The following is a 16,526-nucleotide window of genomic DNA, read 5'->3' on the forward strand; positions in this document are numbered from 1 at the left end:
GTGTTGTGTATGTTCACTCTCCCGAGTTACTTATAAAGTAATAAAGGCGTGATAAAAATCTTGATACTTGATACCGACACATGATATTTGTATGGTATTGTATCAATGAATGATTAACTGTTGGACCTAACTAATAATTATGACAACAAACATTCCCTTTCCTACACAGTAATCTGTTAGCATTATAAAAGCAATTATGCTATGTTTACCATCATGAGTTCCATGTTCTAGCCAAGTTTGATAAGAGTGAGAATATTTTCCCAAGAAGAAGAAAAGAGAAGAAACCTTATGTTGAACTCTTGCTGGGCCTGTTTTGTCATAACAACTTACTCCTTTACTCATCAGTTCATTAAGATAAACGATAAACCTCTAGAGGATTTCAGGAAGGCAATATTTCAATCTGCAAACAGGCTGATTAAATTTTCTGTTGTACAAAAGAATCCCCTGGCACAACGCACATAATTTTATCTACTTATTGTGTTTCCCTGAAAATAAGACAGGGCCTTAATTTTTTTTTGAACCCCAAAATATGGCCTTGGGGAGGTTATTATTTTGGCGATGAGCGTGGGACTGGATGTCCCATTGCTGCCGCCTCCACTCCCTGTTCTTGGCGCGGGCTGAGCGGCTGGCCTGTCGCCACCGCCTCGTGGAGCAGGACTTGTTGTGTCGCTGCATGCACAAACTGCAGGGCTGTTGCGAGCTTCAACATACAGCACGTGCCGTTTCATGCACGCAACAGCACAAGCCTTGCAGAGTCCTGCTCCACAAACAGGGGTGGGCTGCTAGCCGGAACGCTAAATAGGGCTCGCCGCGGCGGCTCGTGAGTGCTAACGGGACCAGCGCGATTTTGCTTCGACACCTGTGTAGGTAGCAAAATCACGCACGGAGCCGCAGGTGGGGCTGTGTTTCGGCGAGGTTTTATTTGCTTCCGCGCATGCCGAAACACGGGCGCACTTGTGACTCCGTACGCGATTTGGCTACCTACACAGGTTTAGAAGCAAAATCGCGTGAGCCCCGCTAGCATTCATGAGCCACGGCGGCAAGCCCAATTTAGCGTTCCGGCTAGCAGCCCACCCCTGTCTACAAGGCAGCGGCGGTGGCGTGATGAGTCTCACAGAGACGCCTTTCTGGGGGTCTAATTGGGGGTGGGGTTATTTCAGCGAATGTGCTGAAAAGCTTGATTGGTCCTATTATGGGGACCGGTATTATTTTGGGGGAAACACGGTAAACGTATTAGCTGCTGGAATCTGTCAAGGAAAAGATTAAATCAGAAAAATCAACCCTGAATATTAGTTTCCTGTGGGACAGATTTTTCATTCAGTGAATTTTAACCGATGTCATGAAATATTTCTAGCACTAGGCCAGAAGTCTCCAAACTTGGCAACTCCAAGAATTCCTCAGCCAGCCATGCTGAAGGAATTGAGGTCCATGCTTCAACAGAGGAATTCTGGGAGTTGATGTTCATAGTTTTTAAAGCTGCTAAATAGTTTTTAAAGCTGCTAAATCCCTGCCACTAGGTCAGTGATGGCGAACCTATGGCCTGCAGAGGGCCTGGGCGGGGGGAGGAGCTGTTTTTGCCCTCCCTGGCACTGAATTATGGGTGTGGGCACTCAAGCATGTACAATAGGGTGTGCACACTCTATTTCGGCACCCAAGGGAAAAAAAGTTTGCCATCACTGTGTTAGGTCATAGATTCCTCCACTGAAGAGATCAAAAAGCTTCAGCTGTGGTCTTCAACATCCAGAAGCACCAATGGGGGCAGGGATGGCATAACCTACAGCAGGTCTTCAAACATGGCCACTTTTAAGGCTTGTGGACTTCAACTCCCAGAATTCTGTTAATATGTTCATGAACTGTGAAAGCCATGTTAACAAAGTTAGCCAATGAATAGGCCTAGCAACCAAGTCAGCCAATGGGAGTTAAACACTTCTAAGTCTGTGCAGAGAATCGAAATTGAAACTTAAGCTTAAGGCTGGGCGTGGCTCAGTCCACTCTGCATTGTCACTCTGTCCTCTCTACTGAAATGAAACTAACTCTCCTGCTTCTGTTTCCTTGAAGAACTCTGCTAATGGTATTGTATTAGCATTAGCAGGAGAGTTAATTATGTCATTATGTTTATGAATAAGTTACTGGATCCAGCTGAATCAGTCATCTGTGTGTGCTTCTGGTTTTGATTTTTGCAACAAACTTTAATAAATTTATTTATTTTGTTCTTATTTATTATATTTTCTCAAACAAGTATAGAATTATAGTTTGTATTAACATAACAAAGTATAAAGAAGTGATAAAAAGGATAACAGGATACAAGGACAGGGACGGTAGGCACACTAGTGCGCTTATACACACCCTTCCATCCTGGAGTTTAGTTGGCTAGAGAATTATGGGAGTTGAAGCCCACAAAATTTAAAGTCGCCAAGTTTGGGGACAGGGCAGATAGTTTGTGAGAATTCAGATAAATTTGGAAGAGCTATCAGTTTCTGATAGAAATCTGAATAATTTTGCACCATATACTCTTCCTCAGCTCAAATATAGTAAATACCAAAGTTAATAGGAGTTAATAATAAACTAAAAGTTAATTTAAGAGTTTGAAGAGAAGCAAAACAGAAGACTTTCTTGAGCACACTCCCACGCTGACCTCTAAGCCAAACATTTCACTTCCACACAAAAAAAAAAAAAAGTAAATGAAGATTTTTCAGCACAGAATAGAAATATTAACACATTTCATATATTTTCAAATAAGTTTTCAACTGAAAGCTGATAGACAGGCACTTTTTCTACATTGGTCAGGATTGTCAAGCAATTAAAAAGATATGTTTTGCACAAATCAATGTTATTCATTTAAAAAAATCGAACCAATCAGATTAATACAGTCAAAACGAAGGTTTTTGGAGAATATAATTGCAAAACAATCTGGTTTGTTGGTCAATCCCTGAATTTTTCGTACTGCTCTAAAGGAAAGGTACACAGGCAATTTTTAATTTTTTTTTTTTACCGCAACATTTAAAAGCTCCAAAAAATTATGTAAGAAGCAATATTAATATTACATCATTTTCTTTCTTCAGATTACAATCTTTATGTGTCCCATTCAAATGAGGTAAAAGAACATGTTCTAATAAATATGCATGGAACTTCAGCCAGGCTAACAGGTTAAGCAATTATTAATGTGTTTACAAACCTATAAATTATCTTTTTATACATGTATAGCTTATTACACCATATTCTATTTTGTACAAACTTTTACTTTCAGCTTCAACTAGGGGGGGGGGGAAACTATTGTCCTGAGTTAAATAATCACAAATAATCTCAAGGCAACTGAGGTTGGCAAGAAAGATCAACAGAGTAATATTTCATAGAGCAAACACTTGTCCCTAGCCCCCTACTCTGCTTGTAGTATAATGTTACATCATAATAAATTGCACTTCACTCTTGGACATGTGTACTGAACACTGCTTCATTAAAAGATAATTTATTTCTATCTAACTGTATCTCACCCGGAAGGAAAAAAGCTCTAACTACAGGCGTCTTTGTGGAAAAAAGCAGCAAAAAGGGAGAAAAACGTCCATTTCTTTGCTCCTTGTAAAAACTGTTTTTCTTCCCTATGCATAAAACTCTGTATTTAGGTTTGCACAAACACACACGAGTTCTACCTATATAGTAACCTAGAATTAAGGTGAATTTTCCTGACAGTGAGAACAATTAACCAGTGGAATAAGGGATTGCTTTCAGAAGTTGTGAGCGCTCCGTCAATGGAGGCTTTTGCGGAGAAATTGGACAGTGACTTGTCTGGAATAGTAGGGTCTCCATGCCTAGCAAGGGGTTAGACTAGAAGACCTTCAGGGTCCCTTCCAACTTTCGTTATTCTATTCTATTCTATTGTTATTCTGTAAAACACCATTTATATTTATTAATAGGAAAAGCCAATTGCCTGAGAAGCGAAACGTATTCCAAGGGAAAAAACACACACCAAAAAGTCTAGTTGCCCCTTGAAAAATGCACCTTCATTCGGGACCTTTTTCTGTTTTTGTTCCAAAACCAGAACGGTTTCATTTTCTGCTAAATATAAGGAGAGGGTGGTGTTGGAAATCGGTAGCATAGGCTTTTACTCAGGGGAAAATACACTGCTCAAAAAAATAATAATAAAGGGAAGACTTCAACAACACAATATAACTCCAAGTAAACCAAACTCTTTTGAAATCAAATAGTAGTAATAGTAGCACAGACTTACTAGTTTGATAGTGTTGAGGGAATTATTTGTTTAGCAGAGTGAGGACATTCGGGGAAAAACTGTTCTTGTGTCCAGTTGTCTTGGTGTGCAGTGCTCTGTAGCGGCTTTCTTCTTCATTGCTTATTTGACCCCTATGGCAATCATTAAGTGTTGTACCACATGATTGGTTTTCTTTTATGTCCATTGAAAGCATCTGCACCAAGACAAATTCCTTGTGTGTCCAATCACACTTGGCCAATAAAATTCTATTCTATTCTAGAGGGTAAGAGTTGAAGCAGTTTATGTCCAGGATGCGAGGGGGTCAGTGGATACACTGCTCAAAAAAATAAAATAAAGGGAACACTAAAACAACACAATATAACTCCAAGTAAATCAAACTCCTGTGAAATCAAACTGCCCACTTAGGAAGCAACACTGATTGACAATCAATTTCACATGGTGTTGTGCCGTATAGAACAAAGTATTCAATGAGAATATTTCAGAAGAATAGAGTAGAGTAGAGTAGAGTAGAGTAGAGTAGAGTAGAGTGTTCTTTGAGTGTTCCCTTTATTTTTTTAGCAGTATATTTCGCAGGCAGCTTGGTGCGTCCACACACTCCTTCAAAAGGGACAGAAACCCCCATGTTTCTAGATTTTCAATCCTGAGTCTAGGAAGCTTAGAACTAAGATGCCTGAAACATGGTCTAAGACAGTATTGCCCACAAGATCATATGCTGCAACGTCCTGCCTGTCAACGACTACTTCAGCTTCAACCACAACAACACAAGAGCCCACAACAGATACAAGCTTAATATTAACCGCTCCAAACTTGACTGTAAAAAACAGACTTTAGTAATCAAGTTGTGGAAGCGTGGAATTCACTACCGGACTCTATAGTATCATCCCCTAACCCCCAACACTTTACCCTTAGACTATCCACGGTTGACCTCTCCAGGTTCCTAAGAGGTCAGTAAGGGGCATACTTAAGTCCACCAGAGTGCCTACCTTCCCCTGTCCTATTGTCTCTCCTATATCTCCTATATCTTCTCTTCTATCCCTATATCTTTTCCTGCTATTCTCTCAGTTATATTTCACTCCTTTATTTTCTCCTCTATTCCCCCTTTCATACATTCTACCAGATTATATCCTCTATAACAGTGTTTCCCAAACTTGGCCACTTAAAGATGTCTGGACTTCAACTCCCAGAAGTCTCCAACCAGCATTTGCTGGCTGGGGAATTCTAGGATTTGAAGTCCAAATATCTTCAAGTGACCAAGGTTGGGAAACACTGCTCTGTAACCTTCATTGTGTATTGGACAAAACAAACAAACAAACAAATAATGAAAATAAATAAAAAGTCAAGGCGAATTTATTATTATTATTATTATTATTATTATTATTATTATTATTATTATTATTATTATTATTATTTTTTTACCTTTGCAGAGAGACGATCTCCAAGGCCATGCCGGAAAAGAGAGAGCTTGGCGCTTCTTCTTCCAAAAGCGCACCGGGGTTTCTCCTCCACCACAGCCCGCGCAAACGGTCCCCTTCGCCCGCAAGGCACCAGCCAGCCTCTCGGCTTCACTTTGCAAAAAAATAAAGACAACCAAGCTGCCTTCGCCTTCCCGCTCCGGAGATCTGGCTGCCAACTTTCCAGCGCGCCCGCCTTGGGCAAAGGCACCGCCACCGGTTGACTTTTACGCAGGAGCGCGCGCGCCGAGGGATCTTCCTCCTCTTTTACTCCGCCGCGGAGATCCTCGCGATCTCTACACACACACACACACACACACACACACGCACACACCCCTCCGGCCCTCCCACAGCTGCCGCCAAAGCCGGGGCCGGCCGGTTCCAGCGCTCCGCTCCCCTCCCCGAGTAACTGGAAACTTTGGGTTTTGGAGAGGTCGAGGCGGAGCTGATCCTCGCCTTGCGGTGCGCTTTTTGGAGGCGTGGAGACTTGCAGGAAACACGCTCCCTCTCCGGGCGCAAGCGAGGCTCGGTTTGCAAGCAGGATATTTATTTATTTATTTTAAAAAACACCACCGTAGCAAATTAAAATCGGAGGCAACGTTCCAAGTATTTATTTATTTTATTTATTTGTTTGTTTTGTCCAATACACAATAATACACAGTGAACGTTATAGAGGATATATACGAGTAGAATGTATCAAAGAGTGTAGAAGTAAAGTACTGTACAACTAGAGAGAATAGCAGAAAATATAAGAGATAAAAGAGATATAATAGATAGATGATGGATAGAAGAGATGGAAGTGCCCTAGAGTGCCTTCCGTCCCCTGTCCTATTGCTCTCCTATATCTCCTATTCCTTTCTTCTATTCCTATATATCTTCTCTTCTATTCTTTCATTGATATGTTCTATTCCTATATCTCTTCTTCTATTCTTTCATTGATATGTTTTATCCCTATATCTCTTCTTCTATTCTTTCATTGATACGTTCTATTCCTATACCTTCTTTTCTATTCTTTCTTAGATATATTTTACTATGAGTATCTCCTCTATAACCTTCATCATGTATTTTACTATGTGTATATACATACCCACTAAACCCTCTTTGTGTATTGGACAAAATAAACAAACAAACAAATAAGATATAGGAGAGACTATAGGACAGGGGACATACAGTGCTCGAAAAGAATAAAGGGAACGCTTAAACAACACAACATCACTCTAAATCAAACTTCTTTGACTTACAATCCTGGGTCTAAGAAAGGTTAGAACTAAGATGCCTTAAACATGATCTAAGTATTGCCCACAAGATCTTATGCTGCAACGTCCTGCCCGTCAAAGACTACTTCAGCTTCAACCACAACAACACAAGAGCCCACAACAAATATAAGCTTAATATTAATGATGCATTGATGTTTTGAGCCGCTCCGAGTCTTCGGAGATGGGCGGCATACAAATCTAATTAATAATAATAATAGTAATAATAGTAATAATAATAATAATAATAATAATAATAATAATAATAATAATAATAATCTTGTATGCCAGCTACTTTAGCTTTACACTTCTTTCTTAATATCATGCACGATCAATATCAGTGGCACCTATGCGGTGTGTGTGTGTGTGTAAATCTCCTGCCCTCCTGGAGATAATTTGATTCAAGTAAAAGGGCAGGAATTTTACACGTGAAAAGGGCAGAAAAAGTGCTGGTAATGACCTATAAAGCTCTACATGGCATCGGACCAGGATACCTCCGGGACCACCTTCTGCCGCACGAATCCCAGCCCCCAATTAGGTCCCACAGAGTTGGCCTTCTCCAGGTCCCGTCGACTAAACATTGCCGTTTGGCGGGACCCAGGAGAAGAGCCTTCTCTGTGGCGGCCCCAGCCCTCTGGAATCAACTCCCCCCGGAGATTCGAATTGCCCCTACTCTTCCCACCTTCCGCAAGATGTTGAAGACCTATCTATGTTCGCCAGGCATGGGGGGGAATAACTATCTTGTCCCCCCAGCACCACCTTTTTCCTGACTGTAATATATGAGAATGGTGTGATTGTGCAGTAATGATTGTTTTTTAATATTTATGGGTTTTAAATTGTTTTTAACTTATATTGGATTTGCACTTTGTATATTGTATTGCTGTTGTTGTGAGCCGCCCCGAGTCTTCGGAGAGGGGCGGCATACAAATCTAATGAAACTAAAACTACACTAAAGTGGAAATTTCCTCCACCACCGCCTCCAATCCTGCCACCTTGGGGTCCAGCGCTTTTGACCAAAGGAGGAGAGCGTCCCACACGCTTCCCACGCGAAGGGGGAGGCTTTCCGAGTCAGGCGGGGCCTTTGCCACAAGCCAAGTGACATCACGTCAGGCACGTTGCTCTCATTCACTGGCGGGAAGGAGGGAGCGAGAGAGAGGCCTGAGGAAACAGACGTGACCCTCACACCGACAGCCTGTCCTTTCTCTCCCCCCCCCCTTCCTCCCAAGCAGCCGCGGTTAGAGAGGCGGGTCTTTGCACGGGCAGAACTTAGCAGAGGCTTTTAATTCTGGCATTTTCAGCACTGCTCCAGCTCGGCTTAAAAATGGAACAGCAAATATTCTGCAACCCAACGAGACCGACACAGACTTCACAGGGTAGAAACATAGAAGACTGACGGCAGGAAAAGACCTCATGGTCCATCTAGTCTGCCCTTATACTATTTCCTGTATTTTATCTTAGGATGGATCTATGTTTATCCCAGGCATGTTTAAATTCAGTTACTGTGGATTGACCAACCACGTCTGCTGGAAGTTTGTTCCAAGGATCTACTACTCTTTCAGTAAAATAATATTTTCTCACGTTGCTTTTGATCTTTCCCCCAACTAACTTCAGATTGTGTCCCCTTGTTCTTGGGTTCACTTTCCTATTAAAAATGCTTCCCTCCTGGACCTTATTTAACCCTTTAACATATTTAAATGTTTCGATCATGTCCCCCCTTTCTCTTCTGTCCTCCAGACTATACAGATGGAGTTCATGAAGTCTTTCCTGATACCTTTTATGCTTAAGACCTTCCACCATTCGTGTAGCCCGTCTTTGGACCCGTCCAATTTTGTCCAGATACCTTCAAGTGGCCAAGGTTGGGAAACACTGCATTAAAGCATGTTATGTTTTTAAAAATGTAAGCCACCTTTTTTTGTGTGCCAAATTTGTTGCATTGAGCAAACTTTTATCTCTCCAGTCTTGGAATTTGCTCTACGTGGCAATATTTTAAGATAGAATTTGGACATTTACTTTTCTTTATTGCACAAGCCAGTCATCAGGTTTTATTGAAAAAAGAATGAAAGGGAGGAATTTTCTATCTAATCAAAACCAGATCAAGGACTGAAAACTTATCTGCAGTTTACCCCCCTACCCCCAAGTCATCTATCCATTATTAAAAAAAAACGTGAGATCTAAAAATGACAGGGTATTAAATATCACAGAAGATTTTCCCTTTATTTTTCTAGTTTATTCTTTCACTTGAATGGTAAGATTTGGAGGTTAAACAATTATTTTCTCAACTCCATTTAAGATTCTTTTTTTATGGAATCCCAAAGATCAGGTTCCAATTGTGCGAAATCAAGAGCATTGTTTTAAGAGGCCAAGGAACAATATGGTTTTGTTTGCTTTGGGTTTATTTTATTTTTTTATTTTTTTAAAATAATCTTTATTAAATGTCTACATATAAAAACAGTCAAAACAAACAAAACATATATAGAAAAAGAAAGAGAAATGAAAAAACATAGACAGACAAATCAGCTTAGAACATATAAAACATTGAGTTTCAACAGTGTTCGATATATGCACACATAAAAGACATTATTTGCCAACCATATTGTTGACTATTGCTATCAAGTGACCTATCTATCTATCTATCTATCTATCTATCTATCTATCTATCTATCTATCTATTTTTCTATCAATCATCTATCTATCTATATATATATCTATTATCTATCTATCTATCTATCTTTCTATCAATCAATCAATCATCTATCTATCTATTATCTGTCTGTCCATCCATCCATCTATCTTCCTATCTATCTATCTATCTATCTATCTATCTATCTATCTATCCAACCATCCATCCATCCATCCATCCACCTACCTACCTACCTATCTGGTTGATTAGTTAGTTAGTTAGTTAGTTAATTAGTTAGTTAGTTAGTTAGTTATTTAGTTAGTTAGTTAGTTAGAGGTGCATCTTGTACTCTGCAAAATACAGCAACTGCTTTCTTTGTCCTCTGTTTATTAGCAACTCTTTCATCTTCTCAATTTGGAAAACAACCCATAACATCTTCTTCATTGTCTGGACCACGTGATGAAAGAATTCAATTACAGGTTGTTGACTGAACATGTCAACAATGTTTAAAAACATCAAAACCAATGTAATTCTGCAGTACAACCCCACCAGATACGCTACACAAATTCTGCATCCGATTTACGTAAGGGATTTGGGGGGTTTGGGGGTTGAGGACAAGTTGGCAATGAGGACTGAGAATGAATTCAAACTTGGGGAAAAGTTGCAGTGGCAAGATTAATAGATAGATAGTTAGATAGATAGATAGATAGATAGATAGATAGATAGATAGACGATAGATGATAGATCACAGATAGATAGATAAATAGATAGATAGATAGATAGATAGATAGATAGATAGATGGATAGATGATAGATCATAGATAGATAGATAAATAGATAGATAGATGATAGATAATAGATAGATAGATAGATGCACATGATTAGATAGATAAATGATAGATAATAGATAGATGATAGATAATAGATAGATAGATAGATGCACATGATTAGATAGATAAATGATAGATAATAGATAGATAGATAATAGATAGATGATAGATAGATAGATGATAGATAGATAGATAGATAGATAGATAGATAGATAGATAGATAGATAGATACAGAAGCTAAGGATCAGAGGGACATGTGCCTTCTTTATAAATTTATGGGTTGTCTTGCCCACTTAGAGAAGCTGCCGTCCATGCCAGTTAATAAGTAATCATCTCATGATCCGAAACAATTTAAATGAAGTGTTCTCCCTCTTTGTGCTTTCGGCTGTCATTGCGTTAGTTTTTCCAAACTGACTCACTTTACATTTTGAGTACATTTCTCTCCGCCCTCCTATGCCATCAATCCCATTCTTTATTCCATTGTGGAAGGCTGGCACCACGAATGATGTTACATAACTGGTTTTTTTTTTTAAGGACATATTTTTCAAAAGTTCAGGCAACAAAGGCTCCTGTGATACATATTTGAGGGATGGGCTCCACTCCAAAAAAAAGTTTTTTTAATGGTTAAGAAAAAAGACTTGGTATTATTTCACTTCCTCTTTGATGCAGAGTTTTTCTAGCAGCACAAAATTTGAGCATCACCCACTTAAAAAAAAAAGTTAATTTGATTTAAAGCAATACATCCATACAAACATACCATGCATAAACTATATAGGCCAGGGGAGATGTCTCATTTCCCCCATGCCTGATGGCAGAGGTGGGTTTTAAGGAGTTTACAAAAGGCAGGGAGGGTGGGGGCAATTCTAATTTCCAGAGGGAGCTGATTCCAGAGGGTCGGGGCCGCCACAGAGAAGGCTCTTCCCCTGGGGCCCGCCAGATGACATCGGTCGCTGGGATTCATGTGGCAGAAGGCGGTTCCGAAGGACGCTAGGCAGATGAATATCTGGTAGGTAGATTTTTCTCCCTATTTTCTTCCTATTTTCCAAAACTAAGGTGCAACTTATACTCTGAAAAATAGGCTATATACAAACTTAACCTCTAACGTCAGCCTAGGAAGATATTATAGCAAATGATATTGAAGGCTGCTAAGAGATTGGAGAGACTCAATACATTTCTTCGTCTCTTTCTCAACAGATCTATCCCAAGCTCCAAAGCAGCTTCAATGTCAAATGCCAGCTTCCTGGAAATAAATGGGTCAAAAAATTTAGTATAACAGCTTCTGAACTTGAATCACTGCACTTTTAAACAAGACAAAATTGTCATCGCAATATTCTAACCATCCACTGCACAGTAGGTTGTCTGATCATCATAAATGATAGATGTCTTCCTGCAGACTGTCACGACATTTAGAGACGTTGCCACTTAAGGAACTTAAGTTACATAAAAATGTTTATCACATATTATGTAATATGTTATACAGCGGTCCCTCTACTTAAGAACGCTTCTACTTGAGAACTTTTCTAGATAAGAACCGGGTGTTCAAGATTTTTTTGCCTCTTCTCAAGAACCATTTTCTACTTAAGAACCCGAGCCTGGAAAAAGTTCCCAGGGAATTTGAGAACGGCACAAAGGCCCAGCCAGTTTCCTGCCATTCTGCCTTTAATCCCGGCCACTTCGGGCTTTTCTGGGCTGCCAGAGGAGGCTTTCAGTGGGGCATAAGGAGACTTTGGCAGTCCAGAGTGAACGAAGCATTTTCTTTTTTGTGGGCGCTTGGAAAGGGAATAAACCTTTTCCAACACCCAGAAAAAAGAAATGCTCCATTCGCTCTGGGCAGTCCAGAGCAAACGGAGTGTTTTCCTTTCTCTGGGCACCGCCTCAGAGTCCCTCTTTTTTTCTTTAAGCCTTAAAGTTTTGTATTTTTTTGATTCCCCTCACCTTCTTCCTTTGGCACCAACTGTCCTCCTCCTCTTCTTCCTCCTCCTCCTCCCACCCAAATTCTGAGCTTTTATTTCTTTCCTAATGGGTTTGCATGCATTATTTGTTTTTACATTGATCCCTGTGGGAAAAATTGCTTCTACTTACAAACTTTTCTATTTAAGAACCTGGTCACGGAACGAATTAAGTTCGTAAGTAGAGGTGCCAGTGTAATTATATAATTCGTGTATGTAGATTATGAATTTATTGTATATTTGTAAGTAAGACCAGAATGAAATGAGACTGAAGTCGGTATAAGAGCCATGATTTTATATTTGCAGATTGAGTTCATGAAATCTTTCCTAATAAGTTTTATGCTTCAGACCTGCCACCGTTTTTGTAGCCTGTCTTTGGACCCGTTCTATTTTGTCCATATCTTTTTGTAGGTGAGGTCTCCAGAACTGAACACAGTATTATTCCAAATGTGGCCTCACCAGCGCTCTATACAGCAGTGGGATCAGCCCATGTCCAACTGTTTCGACTCTTGTCCAGCTATTGGAGCAAGGTGGAATCTGGGAAGAGAGAGTGAGGCTGACTATGTGCACCTCTCTCACACTTTAATCCAATTCATGCGCAAGCCTTGACATCCCCTCCACAACCCTGTTTAGATGACCAGGTCCTCTTCGAACACGACGGACCAACAACAACAACAACAACAAGTGCTGCATGGAAATAACACGCAACTCCACACTAGCCGCTTCCGTGAACACAGAAAGGAGACACACAAACACACACCCTGCAGCCAAACACCGACTCCAACACTTTTCCTTAAGCTGCTTCAGCACTTTCGATCAGACACTGTGTCTTCTATGACACGGCACCACCTCAAAACATCTCCAGCACTTCTGCAAATCGGCCCTTTTCCTTCTGCTTGACTTTAATATAAATCTGTTCAGGTTCTTTCGGGATCCTCAGTTTCAATGACATTCAAGTTGAGTCTAGCTTGCCTTTTTTTAACAGCATCTTAATTTACTGCTTTATGGCATCCACCAGGATTTTTACAAAATAAATAAATTATGGGCTTCAAGTGGAAAAAAGCTCTACATTTTTGCCTCTCTGGAAACTCATAAGATTTAGATTTGTATGCCGCCCCTCTCTGAAGACTCGGGGCGGCTCACAACAACCACCATACAATACATGGGTCCCACAGAGTGGGCCTTCTCCTGGTCCCGTCAACTAAACAATGCCGCTTGGCGGGACCCAGGGGAAGAGCCTTCTCTGTGGCGGCCCCGGCCCTCTGGAACCAACTCCCCCCCAGAGATTAGAATTGCCCCCACTCTCCTTGCCTTTCGTAAGCTTCTTAAAACCAACCTCTGCCGCCAGGCATGGGGGAATTGAGATACTCTTTCCCCCTAGGCCTTTACAATTTTATATATAATATGTCTGTATGTATGTTTGGTTTTTATATTAATGGGTTTTTAATCATTTTTAGTATTTATTGGATTATTATTGTACATTGTTTTATTATTGCTGTTAGCCGCCCCGAGTCTCCGGAGAGGGGCGGCATACAAATCCAATAGATAGATAGATAGATAGATAGATAGATAGATAGATAGATAGATAGATAGATAGATAGAATAGAATAGAATAGAATAGAATAGAATAGAATAGAATACAAATCCAATAGAGTTAAAAAACGAGATTTAAAACCCATAGATATTAAAAGCAATCATTACTGCACAATCACACCATTCTCATATATTACAGTCCGGAAAAAGGTGGTGGGAGGGGGGAAGGGATAGTTATTCCCCCCATGCCTGACGACATCTTGCAGAAGGCGGGAAGGATAGGGGCAATTCGAATCTTCAGGGGGGAGTTGATTCCAGAGGGCCGGGGCCGCCACAGAGAAGGCTCTTTCCCTGAGTCCCGCCAAACGGCATTGTAAGATTTATCTGCTTATTTTCCTGCTGCTAAAGCAGGACACAGGAAGGAATTGTGAAGGATACTTTTTTATCCTCGCCCCCCCGAACTCACATTGCAAGTACTGAAACAGATCCAAGATATGAGCACGTTCATCTTGTTTCATTAAGAACACATCTAACTAACAGAAGCATTCCTTTAATTGTCCCGTTTCACCAACGCCAATGCAGAGAATAATTATTCCCTATTTCACAAAATCTAATTTGCCACAGACAAATGCCTTATCATTTTTTTCCTGAAGATCATTAACTTGGACCACAATCACCGCACACACAACTGCTGGCACGATTTCTCATAGTTCTGTTATAGCACTGCAGAGTTTTTGGCATGCATGTAAGCACAAAAATTTAAAAAAAGAGCGTTCTGCTATTAATAATAAACAAAACGAGTGTTTAATTGGAGGTAGCCATGCCTGGCAACTCAGCATTTTAAGATTTCTTACAGCTCTTGGCATTCTGCTGCAGTGCTCTTAAAGCTGCGGCTATGCGCACTTGCAAACACAACGATGCTCCCGCGAAGATGGTCTGGAAACTAAGCTTCCCTGTGATGCAGAAAGAAGAGACACTGACCTGGCGAAGAAGGCAGCACTGTTCAGGAAGGAGATTTCATCCGCTAACTCCATCTCCTTAGAGCGCAAACTATCCGCTAAAGGGTTGCTAACCCGTGGAATTCCATCTGACGGCCTCGGCTGCAGCAGCGTTAAAGGCGTCAGGGACGGTCTTTCTGGCTTGGACTTTACGATCTGCAGAAATCAAAGGGAATGCACCACCGTTAAGGGGACAGAGGGATTTTCCCAGCTCACTTTCGAGCACAGGTAGTGTGGGTTTTTATTTTTTCATTTTTAAATCCCAGCAAAGGATGACTCAGCAATCTCCCCCACCACACACATAGAAACATAGAAACATAGAAGACTGACGGGAGAAAAAGACCTCATGGTCCATCTAGTCTGCCCTTATACTATTTCCTGTATTTTATCTTACAATGGATCTATGTTTATCCCATACACAACACACACACCTTCGGCTATAAGGTAAGCCCAAAAGCATGCAATCCGCAGCAGGGAATAGCTAACAAAAATCTTGCGTTGCATTGAAGTGTTAAAAAAATCAAAACACACAAAAAAACCCACCAACAAGCTGGAAATGTGATTAAATAAATAGCTTGAGAGAAAAGTGTGCTACACATTTGTGTGTGTGTGTGTGTGTGTTCTCTTTTTCATGATCTTCTGCCTTATGTTAAACTCCCCAAATAAAGGATGAAATGGTGGTTTATCTGATGGAAAATGTGCTAGACTGCTATTACCAAAATAACAACATATGATTAGGGGTGTCATTATGTACATTATATAAGTGGAGATAATAGCTGCCTAACAGTGACTCAACTACATTTCTTGCATTCTTCCTGTAAATCTGGTTGACATCTGAACACCGTGTAGAAATGTAACTGAATTTGAAACATATTTAAATTGTTTTAATGTTTTATATGTTGGGACCCCATTGGGTGTTGAACGACCGTTTCCCAAGGGTCGTCTAAGACCCTGGGAAAACACAAATTTCCCCTGGTGTTAGGAACTAAAGCTTCCATTCTGGCGCCTTGGAACATATTTTTACACTCCGACCAATCAGGCGTTGACAATGGGAGTGTCCCTCTGACCTTCCTGACCATCAGCTTAGAGTATGCACAGGGAAGATATCATGCGCATACTGCATTATGTGTGCTGGCACATTATGGCGCCAATGACAGCGCGCATACGCTTTTGCCATGTGAGAAGAAAAATATTAGCCATCATTGCTATAGGGCAGTGTTCCTCAACCTTGGCCACTTGAAGATATTTGGACTTCAACTCCCAGAATTCCCCAGCCAGCCATGACTGCTATAGAGTTTCCTGCCTAAGCATGAGGTTGGACTAGAAGACCTCCAAGGTCCCTTCCAACTCTGTTATTCCATTCTATTCAATATCAAATCTATCTTTAATAGGAAACAACCATAGCAAAAATAATCGTAAAATGGGGCAAAACTCATTTAACTCACTTAGCAAGAGATATTCCGGGCTCAATTGCAGCCGTAATTATTATTATTATTATTATTATTATTATTATTATTATTATTATTATTATTATGAATTAGATTTGTATGCCGCCCCTCTCCGTAGACTCGGTGCGGCTCACAAAAATAATAACAACGTATAACAAACCTAATAATTAAAAGTCACTAAAAACCCCTTATTAAAAAGCAAAACATACACACAACCAT

General features: G+C 40.4%; 1 protein-coding gene across 3 annotated transcripts in view; it reads right to left on the reverse strand.

The window, feature by feature from the left end:
- LOC139155738 (protein FAM13A-like) overlaps positions 1 to 16,526 on the reverse strand; it is a 118,144-nt gene that overhangs the window by 71,090 nt on the left and 30,528 nt on the right. For all 3 annotated transcript variants that reach the window (XM_070731009.1, XM_070731010.1, XM_070731008.1), the window contains one exon: positions 14,843 to 15,015. In XM_070731009.1, the coding sequence (XP_070587110.1) occupies positions 14,843 to 15,015 (173 nt within the window). The remainder of the gene's footprint in view (positions 1 to 14,842; positions 15,016 to 16,526) is intronic.

The sequence above is a fragment of the Erythrolamprus reginae genome, unplaced genomic scaffold (assembly GCF_031021105.1).
Source record: "Erythrolamprus reginae isolate rEryReg1 unplaced genomic scaffold, rEryReg1.hap1 H_5, whole genome shotgun sequence".
Lineage (NCBI taxonomy): Eukaryota > Metazoa > Chordata > Lepidosauria > Squamata > Dipsadidae > Erythrolamprus > Erythrolamprus reginae.